The 17225-nt window shown below is 36.9% G+C and overlaps 1 protein-coding gene across 6 annotated transcripts in view; it reads right to left on the bottom strand.

The window, feature by feature from the left end:
- Positions 1-17225, bottom strand: part of PPP6R3 (protein phosphatase 6 regulatory subunit 3) — a 52145-nt gene that overhangs the window by 14979 nt on the left and 19941 nt on the right. For 5 of the 6 annotated variants that reach the window (XM_063158765.1, XM_063158759.1, XM_063158761.1 and 2 more), the window contains 14 exons: positions 15412-15644; positions 14261-14447; positions 13314-13451; positions 12708-12773; positions 11738-11850; positions 11163-11276; positions 10364-10493; positions 9141-9293; positions 7115-7264; positions 6554-6618; positions 4005-4120; positions 3530-3615; positions 2240-2326; positions 552-649 (listed from right to left, as the gene is read on the bottom strand). In XM_063158765.1, coding sequence (XP_063014835.1) covers positions 552-649; positions 2240-2326; positions 3530-3615; positions 4005-4120; positions 6554-6618; positions 7115-7264; positions 9141-9293; positions 10364-10493; positions 11163-11276; positions 11738-11850; positions 12708-12773; positions 13314-13451; positions 14261-14447; positions 15412-15644 — 1736 coding nt within the window. The remainder of the gene's footprint in view (positions 1-551; positions 650-2239; positions 2327-3529; positions 3616-4004; positions 4121-6553; positions 6619-7114; positions 7265-9140; positions 9294-10363; positions 10494-11162; positions 11277-11737; positions 11851-12707; positions 12774-13313; positions 13452-14260; positions 14448-15411; positions 15645-17225) is intronic. The other variant, XM_063158764.1, reaches the window with a different exon arrangement.

The raw sequence follows: 17225 nt of genomic DNA, 5'->3' as shown, positions 1-17225 counted from the left end.
TGCTCATCTTCCACTAACACTATTTGCAGAAATGAGTCTTAATTGCCTCGAACTAATAAACAAAGGTAGATTTACAATGCCCTTCCTTACCCTCCCCTACAGAAAAATACACTCAGACACATGCTGCTCCTGTCATCCTTTCCAGGAAAACTCACAAGTAGAGCTATTCATCTGGTCATCAGTAGGGGAAAATACCCACTTTGAGTCAGACAGGAAGTGAAAGTGACCCAAACAATGTTAGGTCAACAGAGAGCCATAGCTGGCTGTAAAAAGTAGAGTTATAACTCAGTATTTTATTACAACTCAGTTCACAAGCAGAGTCTTCTCAACATTGGTATAACCAGAAGATTAGAAAAAGAAGAGAAGCTGCTGCTTCCCTCTGTTCAGGGGAGCTTCTTTCAATGCATACAGATAGCACAAATAGACAGGACTGATTGGCAACTGCTTCACATCAGTAAATGCCTGTACTTATCACCAGCAAAACCACAGGCAAAAACACAGACAGAAAACACACAAGACTATAGCCAAATTCAGTGTAGTGTTATACTCACTTGCCAATGTCATCTTGATCAGCAAACTTCTCATCGTTGAAGCCAAACTGGTCAATAAAATTGGACGTCATTTGTTGCATCTGATAATCAGAAAAGGCCTGGCAACCCCAGGACCAACGACAGTGATATAATGATTCTACTAATACTCTAAAACCTATTTGCCCATTTTGCTTCAAAGAAATAAAAGTCTATCTAAACTAAACATAAAAGGACAGGAAAAGGATTTGTCTTAACCTCTGAATTTTGAAAGGTAGCATCAATTACAACCCTACTCACGTTTACTGATTGGAAAGCCAATCTAACAGCTTTCAGTAAAGTTAAATCTGTTAGCATTAACCAGCACCTTTCCAAATTCACCCCAAAGAAACAGAGAAACAACACTATATAAAAGAAAAAGCTGTCTTTGCTCAAAATAACATGAAGTTATAAATAGTAAGAACCAGAAAAGTAAACTATATATAGATACTAAAGCACAGTTGCATATTTATTATGCAGGTATCACTTGCAAAATCAGTCTCAGGCACACACACCAGCAGCATCTATTAAATATTAGAAGAATGAAACAATTGAGCATTTTACATCTCAGTGCAGTGTCACTGACACAACTGTGCTGGTTTTTTAAATACAGAGAAGTGTCAACTGCCAGCAGATCAGCATATACACTAAGGTACATGTGGGCATCATCTGTCACTAACAATAGCTTTTGTCTCTTATTTCCCAGGACTATCATTAAATTACAAATTACTACACATCCTCTAGGGACTTTTAATAATGTTATTTCCATGTGTAAAGTCAGCCAATGCCAAGATACTCTAGGAAATAAAGCTGTCATGTCAACTCTTGGTTTCTTGCCCAGGTAGCTGAGGGGACACAGTATGGTGGTAAAGTTGAACAAAGTGAATATGGAAAGAAAACAAAAGTACGATCAAAAAACCCCAAGTTTAGATTAAGGCATTATGAAAATTGAAGGAAAAAGAAAATATATATAAAAGGAGGAGGTATACAGCAAGACAAACTTGAAAGAAGCAGCACTGGACCATCTGCATTTCTCCAGATTAACTACCTGGAACTGCTGGGATTGCCTAGGCACAGCAGGTCACTAAGGGGATGCATGAAAAGCACAGAGACATTAGAAGATCTTACTTTCTCACTAAAGCTGCTAAAGATAGCACCCAACTTATCAAGTTTTTGTACAGGTGCACCTTATAGGTACAAAAGCACTTAATCAGATAAAAATGCATCAGATTCTTTAAGACTGAGCCACCACCCACAATTCAAACTTAGACAAGCAATTACTTATTATAAAAACGATAGAAAATGCATAAAACACCAAAGCCAATATTAGATTAGGTAGTTACTACACAGCTGTTAGTGTGATCTGAAAGATTTTGGTTAGTAACCCCGACAAATAATGCATCTAAACCATCTGTTGCCATCTAAGTGATCTATTGGCAATCTTGTGCCACAAGGCTCCCACTCTTTCACTACCAGCAAAAGAATTCAAAGAGATGCTTTTGAGTCTGGTAAGACACAGTTGTGTGCATACACACATGTCTAGGTTTTAATTTAAACTTTCTAGATTTATATTTGCTTGTGAGAGAAAATAAAAGTTCCACTGCTTTTCAAAAAATTACTTAATTTACTTTTACAGAAAGACCAACTTAAGCTGTTAAAAGAATTCAACTCACCTGCTGCAAAGAAGAATCCTGTGAGAACCCAGTTTCTTTAAAGTCTATTTCATCATCACTGGAAGAATGAATGTGGCAGGTAGTAACCTAGACAAATAAATTGGGTTATTGGCATAGTAGATAATGCACCTGTTTGTTTCAGATAAAAGAAATTGTTTTAATGCTTTGTCTTTCTATCCTATTGAAAACTGCAGAGTTTGGAGGTAAGTTTTCAACTCAGTTTTACTGTACTTCCAAGTACATCAAGTACCTCCAAGCACATGACTATGTATCTAAAGAGCCAATTAGTGCCATTTTTCATAAGCCTAAAATTCTTCCTCTTTACATGATCCTTCTTTTGGTCTTGACCAAGACATAGTTTCTACCAAGAGGAAAAATAACATTCATCTGCAAGCCCTACAAACTTCTTTGCATTCACAGGCTCAAGAAAAAAAAGCCTTATGTATATCTTTTAGTCCTGTTCACAAGTTGCACAGTTTCAGATGAACTTCCTATTGCTTCTATTGACACCTGTTAACACCCTGCTCCAGTTAATATTTATGTTGAAATAGTGAATTCAAAAATTAATTATAGTCCAAATAGCAGAAGACTAGCAGAAGTTAATGAAGCCACACGCAAAGCACTCATTCCTGGAGAAGTGAGGTAAAATAAAATCCACAAATTCATCTGTTGACATTGGAAACTGCCTCTGCTTACTGAAGTCTCCAAGTGACTGCTCTTAGACTATTTTTAACACGATTACACAAACCTCTTCTACTTGAGTTAAGTGTTTTTCCAAAAGTGTAATCGCTACAACTGCATGCAGAAGAAATGTGGCAGGTGCACAACAGTGAGCAAAGTTACTTAAGCAAGGTCAGTCACACACAGGCAGTGGAGTGCAAGTAGCAGTCTTGTCTTAAACTTGTACTAGGTCATTTACATCCTATAGAGAAAGCCATCAACACCAGCTCCTGCACTTTCAGTTCATACTCTCAAGCACACTGGAGTTTTCAAGGAGATGACCTTGAAGAGGTAAAGAAATTCTCATCTTTGCAGATTGCCTGGCATTAGCTACACCAGGTAATGAGCCAGTTAGCTATTACAAGCTGATCATGTGCATTATGCCTGCACAAATATTAATGATATGGCTTTAGTTGAAAAGTAAACTAAAGAATTATCAGTTCCATAATTCAGCAACTAGAGGGACTCCTTAAAAGTACACTAGATTTTGGAAGACTGGCAGTGCTGATGACACAAAGAAACTGTCCAAGTAAAGCAGCAGTCATTTTCATACCTTACCCATCTACTTACCAGATCCACTGTATTCCTCTTGTTGGTTTCTCCTAAAGAGTTTGTGCAGAATGTTTCCCATCGCTCTCTCACCTCCTCTGGAAGTTCTAGCACAGGAAACAAAACACCAAACCAATTAGAAACTATCAACAATGAAGCAATCACTTAATTTTCAAATATTTTTTTCTACTCTACCAAAAATACTGGTAATAAAATATACATCCTCCTAAATCCATAAATGTAACTCCATCTAGCAAACAAGTCCAAATTAAACAGGTCAGTACCTCTTTGCATCTATTTCAGGGAGCTTTAACACTGTTTGAAATGAAAATACTTAAGCATTTGTTTAAGGATGACTGCTTTAAATGCAATACTTCAGAAGTAATCCAGTTCTTTTCTTACTTAATCCAACAGCTGCCTTCTAATTTAAGTTTGCTTAATATCCTCAGCATTTAATAATGAAAGCCCTGAAGATAAAGTCAGGATGAATGAATACCTTTGATGAGCTGCTGGACTAGTGTGCTGTTTGGCCCCTTATCTGTGCTGTGCACAATGCAGTTTGCTATCCTTGTCAGGTGCCCCATGTAGCCATGTCTTCTTCCTCCTTCAGCCCTGCAAGAGACCAAGAGTTCATCTGCTGCACTCAGAGCAACTCCGATACCGCAGGCTGTTGTAGACCAGCGCCAGAGTCAAGGTGGTACACAAGACAACAAACTGGGGTTCTTAAGTTAGATTTGCATCCTAAAACCACAGGTTCACAAAAATATTTAAGAATTTAAGGGATCAACTAGTTTGACTTCACGGAGCCAGTTCAGAAGAGTTAACAAGCACATTAAGTACCAAGAAGCACGTACAAGTGTTTGTACTGCTTTTGTGTGTGTGTGTGTAAAGCAAAATGCACACAAAATAATCAAAATGCATTAGCAAAATAATGACAGAATTAGCAACTGATTCAGAGTTTTTAGGAAATTCTTTTTGCTGAGAGTATTTTGCAAAACTTTAAACCACCAAATATTCCCTCAGAGCTTTCAGTCCATGATCAAAAGGGAAAAAGCATTCTTAAGTATGCTTTACTATTTCAGGGCTTCTTAGCATACCCATTTAAGTTAGGGTCATTGCTTTCCTGAAATTTAGGAACAACATCTGCATGCCTACCAAAGCTAAAATTACAAAGCCATTTAAATATTTTGCACAGAACTGCTCTGCACAAACAGGAATTACCAGATGTTAGAGTAGTGCTCTGAACACCTACTGCCAGTTGGAACCATTCTAAATCTGACCAAATAGCAATCATGAGAGATCCAGCTTGAACAGATTCTCTAGCATTTGGCTGCAAGCCAACCAAACTTTTGCTGCATCAATTTATGGTTCTGTGTTTTAAACAAGAACCAAGAAAGACCCCCTCACCCAGCTAGACAAACGTCCCATGACTGAAATCTTTGTAAAGTGACAGCAGCTCATGAAATACCTTATGTTATGCAAACACAGATCATATGATTTTATTTTCCACTATCATCATCTAACATATGAGGTAACTGAAATTATGTTATGTCTATGCAAGATATCACGAATAAACTACCACAGTGTTTACAGCTTGCTTAGGTAACAAGCACATTCAAAATAAGCAGCACATGATAACAGCAAAGGTTATAGTTTCTAACACAGGATATTACACAGAGCACTTCTATTTGACAAACCAGACTGACTTGACATTGCCTAGCCAGAAAGTCTGGAATACAACTGTATCTTTTGTTAGCAAATACTTATTATTCCCAGCAAACCAAACCACTTTTACTATGTCAGATTTTTACCAGCAGAAAGCAGTCACCCTTAAGCTTCTAGAGCTGCTTGAAATAACATTAAGTGACAGAATACAAATGGACTAAAAAAATACCCATTTCCTGAAACAGCTAAGCTAAAAGTACCCTTAAAGCTTTATCTTTTACAGCTGGAGGCATATCTCTATAAAACTGGATAAAGGAGTGAATTCATTCTAAGTTTGTTTCCAGATAAAAGCACTACCTAAGCTTTGAAACACTATTTTCTTCATTAATATTCCCAAACATGAGACGAAATATTTAATTAAATTATTCACATGGTAAGCACTGGATCAAGAACAGTCTTATCCAAGTAAAACTTAAGTTTTAGGTGGGAATTACAGAGAAAACTTTTCATATTTCTCTCCTACAAGAATCTAACTGCCAGGGAAGTTGGCAATTCTCTATAACCTCAAGAGAATTGATATGAAATGGAAGACATTCAGGAGAGCATGTTTTCTACAGTTAAATTTAGCACATTCCTTTTTCTATTATCCCCCTCTTCATCATCCTTATTTCCAGGTCAGTTACATTAGCCATATATTCACTATCTGATTCACTTCAGATATGAATGTTTTCATGAATGGAATTCCATCAAACTAGCAGCACTAACCCAGCCAGTCAATTCAATATTTTGACAGGTCAGAACTAACATTTACTGTTCAGTACCTCTAGAGCTAAAATTATTTGGCCTTCATGAGAACATTTTACCACCTAAGGTGACAACTGAGGAATTTTTTTTCCTGCTACAAAAACAGTTTCTAATATACTATATTAGTTACTTGAAGCTTACATCCTTTCAAATACATAATTTTAGAAGGTATTCTATTGCTGAGGAATTCACTTTTACTATTTAGGAGTCTGATGCTTCCCAGTATGTGATATGCTTTGATGTGTTCACAAGTAATTCCCAACTGCTTACTGGGTAAGTATCTCCTGTCCCCTCAAAACTTACAGTATGCTTATTTTTTTACTTGAACATGGGTAAACTTTAAAGATCATAGCAATATCTTATACATGGCAAGAATGACAACTCTTGTGCTCCCAAATGGCAACAGGAAAAAGAATTAGAATGCTACCAAAAAGTACAAGAGAAAGCTTTAACTCAAATATTAACATACAAGTGATTTTAGAACTGGCTAGATCACTTCTGAATTGGTTATAAGTTCATTTCACAACTCAAGTCTTATTTAGACAAATGCAGGAAATGAGGGAACTAATTACTCACTGTTTCTTCTCATTCATCTCCCATGCTTCAAGTATTCTTTCTATTAATTGGCACTTAAGGAAGAGCTGTCAAAAAAGCAAAATATGCTTAGCAGCAGCAAAATGTAACACTATTCCTGCATTTTACAGTTGATACTAAAGTCTGCAAGACTATTACTTTCACGTTCAGGATACATACTTTCATTAAAGGGTTGAAACTCCAGCAGTCAGATCTCAGCATGAAACCTAAAAGCTAAACCTGTATTAATTCTACTCCTCTTTCTACGTGTTGAGTTGTGGTAATAGCATAAAGCTACTGAAATAGCGATTTTAAGCCTTAAAATAGGAAGAACTTCAGGGAAAATGAATACTTCCAGCTCTTCACCATGCTCACTTTGCAGCAAAAAAAAAAAAAACAACTTCTCTATGGGCAGTTTCAGGTTTAACACCCTGAACTAACATTTTAAGTAAAACCAGAAAGACTTTTTTTCATTCTATACATTAAGTAGAAAGGGGTGCATTTTATGTAAAATTAACTGCATGAAAACAGGAAAATTCAGGAGACTTATAAAACACAACTTACATGCTTCAGTAAGAGATTGTCCCCACTGGAATCCTGATCTGTAATTGTGCCATTTTCCGTGTTTTCAAGAGGACTCGCAAGAATCAGTGCAATACAGATTTCTACTTGAGTATGCAAAAAGTTATTCCACGTATACTTAAAAAACATGTCCTGAAAAACAAATTCACCAAGGTTTACACAAACCAAGACCTTTTCATTAAACATAACCAACAGTCTCACCTATCTAATCACTTTAATGTCTACACTGGAAGAAATAACGTCTACACTACGTATTATTGTACAAGAAAAAGTTTGTGACCCACAAAACCAGTAACTTCTGTGCTTGCCATTTTCTGAATGCAAGGAGTACTACACTGGATCAGAACAAGAATGCAACTAACTGAATTTATTGCAGGGGTCACAAGTAATGCACTTTCAGACTATGAAGACAGGGAGAAATAATGCTCCCTACTTACATTCCTTTGCCCAGCTGCAGCCCAGAAATGTTCTTTATGACCTTAGAAGTCCTTGACTTTTTTGAGTTCACTTAACTTCCTAGTATGTATAATACCCTTTTATAAATGTGCTCCTCACTTCAGTGAGATTCCTTATGAAATTGTATCTACCTGTTTCAAACCCATCATCCACCATCTCAGATAATCTAGAAACAGTTTAAGATTATTAGCAAAGTACAAGACAAATACTAAGGCTGAAATGTAATAAACAGCACCCATTTAGTCAAGTTCCTGCTTCTCCACATTTTTTTCTCTTAAACACAAATAAGATTTTTGTCAAGCCTAGCTATTTTGGCTACTCACTGCAAAATTCAAATGATTGGTGTCACTGGTAAAATGTAGTGAGTTCTGGAAATATGTGCAGTGATTGGAACAGTATTGAACAATTTTAGTCTCATTCAAAGTACAGCTAAAGGTCTTCAATCTCTCTTCAGTCCTAATGACATTCACCCATAACTTTTCTTAAGTCAAGCCTGTCCAGTGAAACATGTGCTGTTTCAGCCAACAGCATGAAGCACTGAGGTTTCCATGGCTACAATTACCTTTTTCCTTCTGTAAAACCTGCAACAGGAAAGTGTTCAAACCTCACTGAATACAGTTCACAAAATAATCTATTTACAAGAACATGCAAGCATTCATAGTGTGTATGCTCTCTTAGACAATGGATCTAGGAAAAACTGCAGCTACAGTGAAGTCAACTATTTGTATAAAAGTTAGTACCTGTCTGCAAATCCAACTGTGAAGAATATTTGAGATGGAAACATTTGAATCACACTATAATAATCAGTCACAGCAAAAAAGGGTTTTGGACTAAAAGCAGGGAAGAGAAGGTATTTACACTTTAGGCTTGCAACTGCCAACTGAGAAGTTTACATACTGTTATTCAGTAACTAGCTTAAATTCTACATTATTTCAAGTTATTTTTTAATCAACCAACATTTGGATTTCTTGGGTGAACTGAAACACAAAGAATACATCTGCTACAGTGGAAGTATGAGGTAGGAAGTACTCAAAGTACATGTTTACATCAGCAAAGAGCAATGAGTTAGGTAACCGAGTTTGCTGTACATCACCTTGCTTTGAAGTCTGAAGGAGTACAAGCTACCAAGCATAACTGTTCCTTTACAGGACACTGCTGAGATACCATTTCATAATATATTAAGTGAGAAAAAGGGGCCTTTAGGGAACAACTTAGGGAAAAATGAAAATAGAAATGAAGCCTTGAACATGGCTGAAAACTCAAGAACATCCAGTTGAAAATAAGCTTATTAAGAAAAACACTTCATGTATTTATGAAGGTGCAGCAAGTAAGAATCATTAAAGTGGTCAGAAGGACACACCTGATTCAGACAGATTAACAGCAAAATCCAGTATTAAAAGTTCTTAAACCAAGCAATAGACACCACAATACAAAGGTGCTGAAAAGTTAGGCTGGAAAATAAGTTAGACTGGAAAATTATCTGCAGAGTCAGAAAAAGCAGACAAGATCTTAACAGCAATCCATAAAAATGAAGACAGCATGAAGTTCTTACCAGTATGACTCCTATGCTGTTAAGTTCTATAAGCTCCTGATTCACACTGCTTGTATTTGTCTGTAAAAGGCTAGATATTAATCTAATCACATTTAAACGTGTGTTTCCTACAGGTGGATCCAGTACACCCCAGGTTGTCTTCATGACACTTTTCTGAAAAAAAAAGTTTAATACATAAATCCCTTAAAATACCTTCTAAAAGTTCAGCTTATCATTTCTACATACAATAGCTGGATAGTGCTTAAAAATAGATACATTTAGTCCTTAAGCAACTGTCTTACCTTCACCCTGCAAAAATCCCCTACTTTTAATTCCAAATACTGTAGCTTATTTTAATTCCACGGACAGGAAACATTAAAACCAGTCACATGAAAGCTATAACTCGGTAAAAAAGTGATTGCTAACTACAGACAGGATCTCAAAGTAGATGAAGTCTACTCAACCTTGACAGGAATTACAAGATAGTTCCCCAGAAATAATCCTCACTCAGACTAGCTAAATTCTGCATTACTACAAGGTACACAGAACAGCTAGGTGGACAGTATAAATACATTATAATGCCTCAGCAACCCCAGCTTCATATATTTAAAAACAATTTCACGTTCAATTCTCTGTTAAAATCTGCAGCACCCAGTTCAGGGTGCAGAGCTCCAACTGAAATTCTGCTAGTGAAAATCTGAGTAGAAAATACCAATGGATCACAGGTAAACCCCGTATTTATACATTCTTTTTATCTTTGGCAAGAGCATGACAGAGTTAAATTGCTTAAATCAGTTAAAAAGCCCAAGGAATTTAACATGTCTAGGGTGCAGAGATGACATGGATCTCATCTACTTGGGTCCTGGGAAAGTCAAGAGAATTGCATGAGCCTAATGTGGGCCATTCCAAAGCTCCAAACAAGTGCAGCATCTATAGTCCATATTTCCTACCCAGACTGGATTTTCAAGTACAAAATATACAGCAAATCTCTTTTTGTTGCTTTTAGGAAGAAACCCTGCTCCAAGGTTACTTTGCTAATTAAACCAAGTTTGTGCTGGAAAAGCACAAAGCATTGCTGTTCATTATTACTGCTGGCCTGAGCCAAAGCTCACAACAGGCTAGCAAGTAGGCTGGGTGCTTGCCTGAAAGTTGTCAGACTGGGTTTTGTTTATTATAATCTGCCTAAAACAGACACATGTTTAAGTTTTGCTTCAATTAATTTGTTAACCCAAGATTTCACTTACTTTTGGAGGCTCAAGTAGGAGCTCATGGAAGGATGAAAGTCGTGCTTTTATGGCTTCTAAAACACTTTTGTTGACAGAATATGTGGAATTGCTCATGCCTGGAGGACAGATCTCTATATGACCTTCAAATCTAAAACGCACATAAGCAAAATTTTATAATTAGCACCAAAACTAGTTGTAAAACATCCCTGAGGTATGTAACAGTTCTGAAAGGATGTGAGAATAACAAAGATGCAAAAAATGTAAAAACCTAGGGTTACACACACATAAAAATTAAGTGTGACATAATGGTTGAACAAGAGATTTTCCCAAACACTAGCCCTGGTATTTCTAGGTTTATTGTGCTTGAAATCCCCAAAATAGTTTTGAGATTAAAAATTGCATTTTAATTCGTTTTATTGAAGCAGATAAAGAGCTTCATTTGTCTATGTGAAACAACGTAAGTTGAATGTACCAGAGAGATCTGTTCAGCAGTTTTCTCCAAATTAAGTTCCAATAATACTACAAGTAACTTCTGAAAAGTCAATATTCAGTCACTGCACTACATCTATTTATTCTATTCCCTGTATCCAGAAATCAAGTGATGAAATGTATTTAATCTGATCTGTCTACTGGTACTCACAGTAGAAAAAGTTGCAGAAAGAGCAGTCATTTGGTGAAAGTGTAGCAATGCCAACCAATCACCTGATTTGCATTTTTACTCCTTCAGCTACAACAGGTCACAGAAGTGGTTTGGTCACAAGCATAAGGAAGGCATTTGCTACTGCAGGCATAAACCAAGTGAAATAATAACACTTACGTCTGTCGTCTTGTCTCAAGTAAGGTCAATAGGATTTGGATTGCACTGACAATTGCAGATTCATTTTTTTCTTTATGAAAAATATTAGACAGAAGCTGCTCTATGATTTCTTGTCTGAAAAGAAAAGCATTGGTAACAAATGAAACCACTTCAGGATACAGTTGTTAGCAGAAATAACTCCCATTGCCCACATTAAAAAAGGGAAAACTAAATAGAGGAGAATCTTTTCTGGCAGAAACATAGATTAACTTAAAACAAGCAACAGAACAAAGCTGAAGTTCCCCATATTTAGTCTGCACAGTATCAAGCTGACCTCCACACATAAGATACCATTCAATTGGGCAGCATAGAAAATAATTTAATGAGACAACTTCTCTTCTACACTCCCCACTAGAAAATCCTCCAGGTGTCCTCTGCTCACTTGCCAAGTTATTTTTCATTAGACAAACAAAAGACAGGTAGTCAAGAAAATTAATCTGAAAAGAGCTTGCCATTTCTTAAGGCTTTCAAGGTCAAAAGTTAAAAAGTAGTTTCTTACAAAGTGAGAATAAAATCAAAAATTCAAACCAACTTACTTCTCTAAACTTGCAAGCAGTGGATCTGGTTCTGAACTGTTCTGTACTTGTAGCATCTGGTCTCTGCTTAGACGAATAATTTCACAGAGTGACTGTGATGCATTTGAATGCCTCTGAAACAGAAAACAGCACTTTGAACTACAAGAATAATAACATGCTGGACTCTAATTCTTCAGTTTAAAAAGGTGAAAATTTCAACACTAACAAGAGCTCTCCTACCCATAAAACATTCAGGCAGTTAGCTTTATGTCCTAATTGATTCTTAACAAAACAAAAAAAAAATGAAGGCATGAGGCAAGAATCTATTTCCAACATTAAGGTGGCAAAACATGAGAGCTGAATCTTCCAACAACTTCAAGTATGCCTAAGGCTTTGATATGGATCTCAAAAAGGGGGCAGGGAGGTGGACAAAACCACATAACCTTCCTCAAATAACCACACTTAATACAGAAATCAGCTTACTGAAAAAAGCAAGCAGAAAACAGTAAAACTAAAAGTTCTAACAGTATGTTGTACAGCTGAACAGAGAGACCCAGGGGGGTGCCAGTGATGCCTTAAGTTTTAGCTTTTATATTTTTCAGATCCTGTACTGCGTTAGTGTGTAACTGAACTTCACATAGAGTGTTAGTAAGCTCTCTTCACAGTTTGGTCAGACAAAATCCTTCCAGGCCTGGGAACCAGAGTTACCATCACAGCCTCAGGCCTGAAAAGTATAAACAAAAATGAACTGGGGAGAGAAGCAAATCAGGACAATGTGAATTCATTACCTGAAGCTATAATTGGACAATTAACCTCTGATATGCAAATAGACCAAACTTACATCTGTCTGAGAAAACTCCTGTCCACCTTGGGTGCAGCCTCTGCGAGGCTCCTGCACTGCCCAAGGTGTATCTGTGAAAGGCCTTTAATAAACACCCACTTTATTCTCTAACTCTGTCCTGCCTCTGTCTAAGGCAAGAGCAGTACTTACATCTTCATCTTGAGATGGGTGTACGATTTCCACAAGCCGTTGGATAATTCTCTCCTCATTCAGCCACTGCAAAAATGTTTGTGGATATTAATACGAATTTTTCCCAAGTGAATTAATTAAATGAACTCATGAAATTGAAAGTAGCCTTTGACATCTGCCACAAGTCATAATGTCAATACTTCTAAATAAGGACTAACAGTAATTCAGAAAAAAGAAAAAGTAAAATCAGCATTTCTTAGTCACAGGAAAAAAAAAAAATCTTAGGTTAATGTCAACAAACTTTGATGCCAAAGTGTGTTTGGTAAGGTACAAAACAATTTAAAAAATGCATTTGTCAGATGTAAGTTAGATACCAAAGACTGGGGAACAGATCAGCCACCCAGGTTCTAAGTTGTCCCAAGCAGCACTGGGGTTTTACTGGAAAAATATTGGCAGCTCAAAAAAAAAACCCAAAACCAAGAACAAACAAACAAAAAACACAAACAAACAAAACCCCACATATCTAATTTCAGCATATTCAAGAAATAAACTTAGCAAAGCCAGGAGAAATTAAGCCAGCTTCGAGTTCACACATGTCAGACAAAAGTTCTGCGATATTTTACTCACATTTAGCACTTCTTGCCGGGGCTGTGGAGGTTCTATGCAAGTCAGTAGCCTGAGCAACAAGTCCATGATAGCAGAGGTCCCTATGTGCTTAATAATGAGGTCTACAAAATCATGCTTCCTCTTTAAAAAATCTACAATCTGGAAATGAAAAAGCAAACTTATATTTGCTTCATATATTTTACATGATAAATTACACCAATCACTTTTCATTTCACTCTCCTATCAAACTGACAAAAGAGATGACAACTTCTTAAACACTTCTGCCACTTAAAGCCTGCAGTACAAGACAAGACAAAACAAAACCCAGGCACAGGGCAGATCCACACTACATGCAGCATGTCCTGGGTCTCCCCTCAAACCCAACTTGCTGACCATAACCTACTTATAATCCAAAGCAGAGTCAGGTTTTCTTTTTGATATCAATCAGTCTCACCTCTGCTTAATGGGCAAAGCTCAACAGAGCAAAACTCTTAATACAAACAGTACCTCAGGTTTGAGAGTCATCATTGCAGATGTTTGCAGTATTGAGCCACATACGCTGAGTACAAGAGCACTTCTGAACAAGGACTTGAAATGTTTCTCTCCTTGCTCTAAATAATTCTTCACACCAAGTCAGAATCACTATCACTGATTCAAGTCATTTACTTTTGCTTTTAACAGCAATAAATGCAAATATGATCATGTAAAACACTGAGCTAAGCCAAAAGGTAGGCACTCACACACTGACTGCATAAATAGCTCAGGCAAATGTGAATCAAATACATCCTACTCATCCAAGTGTATTTTTTAATCGTGCATAATGAAAAGGTTTATTCAGCTAGGGTGGAACCTGAATGCCCTCTTTTGACTCTTTTGCTATCCCTCAATTGTGTATCTTAAAGCAGAATTGCTGAGTACCACAGCTTTATCAGAGCACTTGTAAAACTGGTGAGTTTGCAAATAGTTACCTGTTCTGGTTTTCTGCTGATAAGAATACTTAACACCTTGCTGAAGAAACTGGCCAGTAGAGGGTTTAGAGGAGATTCATTTAAGAGGAAGCTGTACAGTTTCAGGAGTAAGGATTCTTCTTCTCCCAACCTATCATTAATCTGTGAGACATCTGATGTAAGCAGCTCACATGATATGTTTGGGTATCTGGGGAAAAGAAAAAATTATCCATCACTCATACTTTGGAACTCTCATACCTGCAGCTCTGAATTCAAAACCTGGTAATGCATCTGACTAAATTTTCAAGCAGGGTTGGTCTATACTAAAGTAGCAAACTAATAGAACTGCACATTCAGCCTATAAGATCTGTTTTCATTTAAGAAGGGCACTACTTTAATCTTCAGTTGCAATAGAACACCAGTAGGGAAGCTGAAAAAGCAAAGAGCAAGCTTTCATTTCAAGATCTATTGTTAAATCCATCTCTTCAAGTACTGACTTCTTATTGCTTTAATTTCCAACTCTACTAGAAACATTTACAGGAGACTTGGTTTTTCAGAAATGGTGAAGTTCTGCAACTAACAGTGTAACTTATTTCACATTATTTTAGCACACTATTTTAAGAAACAAAGCACCTTTCTGTACAGACACTAAAACAGTGTCTGTAGAAGTGCTGTAGAAAAAAAAAAAAAAAGCTGTAGAAGTGCTTTTCTACAAATTGCTAGATGGATTTTGAGCATGAACCTTCTCAGCAAGCAAGAAGTCATGGCCATACTCTGGAAAGGAAAACATCAGCACTGGGACCCTAAGGACATTGTTCCAAGGATTATCACAAATCTTCTAAGAGGCATCTTCAAAACATCTAACAAATAAACAAAACAAAGCTAACCACACAGTTATACTACCCAAAAAGGGGTTTTTTAGCAACTCCTTTGGACATGAACCGGTTTTGGAAGCATTTGTGAGCAGGAGGCTTCCATTTGAAAACTATGTACATATATCAGAATGATTTACTTAGAAGTTCCATGAAGCCTCTTGAAAACATACTTAATCTAAAACACACCAATACTGTACTATGCACCAGCACACAGGGATTCACACTAGCAAATTAACTAGATTTACTTAGTCCTCTTTCCACTTTCCAAATCTCCCCCAACCCCAAAAGTTTTCCTACTTATATCGAATTTTTTCATCCATGTCTTGAGGTGGCTCTTCAATAATAAATGAAACTAAGTCTTCCAAACATTCTGACTTCAGCAGAAACTCTATAAGTTTGCGATTCTGAGCCTTGCACTCCTGTAGAACATCCTCTTCATCCATCAATTCCTTCAGTGTTACATCTTCTCTCTCCAGAAGTGTATCTATGTGCGATGACGAATGGAGATCAAATTTCCAAAACATGCTGGTCTGGGTAAGAAGAACAGCAGTATATCAGCAGCAGCCATTATTCTAACATCCAAAGGTAAGAGTCAGGCAGGGTTTTACTTACATGAAAGGAACATGCCAATTTGCATTAAAGAACAAGGTATGAAATTTGCTTTTCCCATTCCTTGTTTTTAATCTATGCATTGAGGCAGAGATTCAGAACTATTAGCTCAGCAATTAATTGAGCTGGGTGAAGATGAAATGGACAGAGAATAACTGCACTGAAATACCACCCCCACCACTGAAGAAAACATCTATAAAGGTAGAGGAATTAAAAGAATTTTAGCTTGCAGGAAGCACAATTCAGAGTGCAGGAGCTAATTTCAACACTACACTAATTGTCCCTGCCTCCACACACTTGACAGAGGAGAATATCAAAGGCCAAGGTGTGTTACACAAACATGTCAAGGGCAGTGGCCCCAGCCACTGAAACACTCCAAGAGGCTGTAACAGCGCTATAAGAATGAACAACTTCACCTTTTCCTATAAAATGCTTTAGCACCTCTATATTAATTCTGTTTCTCTAAGCCACCTTTTGAACAGCTGCTACTGAGACAACTGTGCTATCAGAAAAGAGTATTTCAGTCTACAACAGACCCACTAAATTCTTGCTTTCACTTCTCATTATGCTCCATACAAACACTTCATTTCCCTCCAGCCCTGAAAACAGGGCTTTTACAGGACATTTGACCTCTGACACAGTATTAACTGGGTTTATAAGAAAGACTGCAGATTTTAATTGGACTGAAAAGAGATACTGGAACACAGTAAGAAAAACTTTCCTTTCCTTACAACTGAAAGCAGTAGTTTTGAGCAGCACACTTTAAGTAAGAGACTCCTTTTGCTCTTTTAGTAAGTGTTTTCCAAATGTGAAAGATCAAATCAATATATTAGTCACTGAGTTACTGCTGTGCATTAGCAATATCAGCTGTGAGGACATGTAGTTAAGGCAGGGAATTTCAGTGAACAGTACTATTTTGGCAAGGACACTTCTGTAAACTGTAGGCTGTATACAGGAGCAAGCTTAAAGGCAATAATCCAACTATGCTGTTGTCATACACTCAAAACACCCCATAAATATAGAATAGAAATACCCAATTCTTTTACAACTAAGAGACAGCATTTAAGCACTTACTTCCAAGTTGAAATTGATTCAGCATGCACACTACAGCTACTTAGAACAGCATTGTATCAAATTTAGTAATTGAGCAGTTTGGAAACAAAAACAACCTCAAGGATCTAGCAAAACTTTTGTGTGCGCAATCTTTCCACTGGCAAGATTTTCAGTATTCAGTCTAAATACTATAAAGCTTGTTATACTCATTATGGAGATGTTTTAATTGCTCTGAGGGTTTTAATTGTTGCTTTAACCACTAAATACTGATCACCTCACTCTGCTTGACCTTTTTCCAGAAGTTGTAACATTTGTAACTGGACCTAGATGACATAGCTTTCTGTTCATAAAGATATGGGATTCAAACAAAACCAATCAGACAATGTACAGATTTATCTGTCTACAGTACTGGTACTAATCTAACATCTCATGCAAGTATTAAATTATTA

The sequence above is a fragment of the Melospiza melodia genome, chromosome 6 (assembly GCF_035770615.1).
Source record: "Melospiza melodia melodia isolate bMelMel2 chromosome 6, bMelMel2.pri, whole genome shotgun sequence".
Lineage (NCBI taxonomy): Eukaryota > Metazoa > Chordata > Aves > Passeriformes > Passerellidae > Melospiza > Melospiza melodia.
The sequence above is the reverse complement of the archived record's forward strand: the minus strand, read 5'-3'. Positions and strand labels throughout refer to the sequence as shown.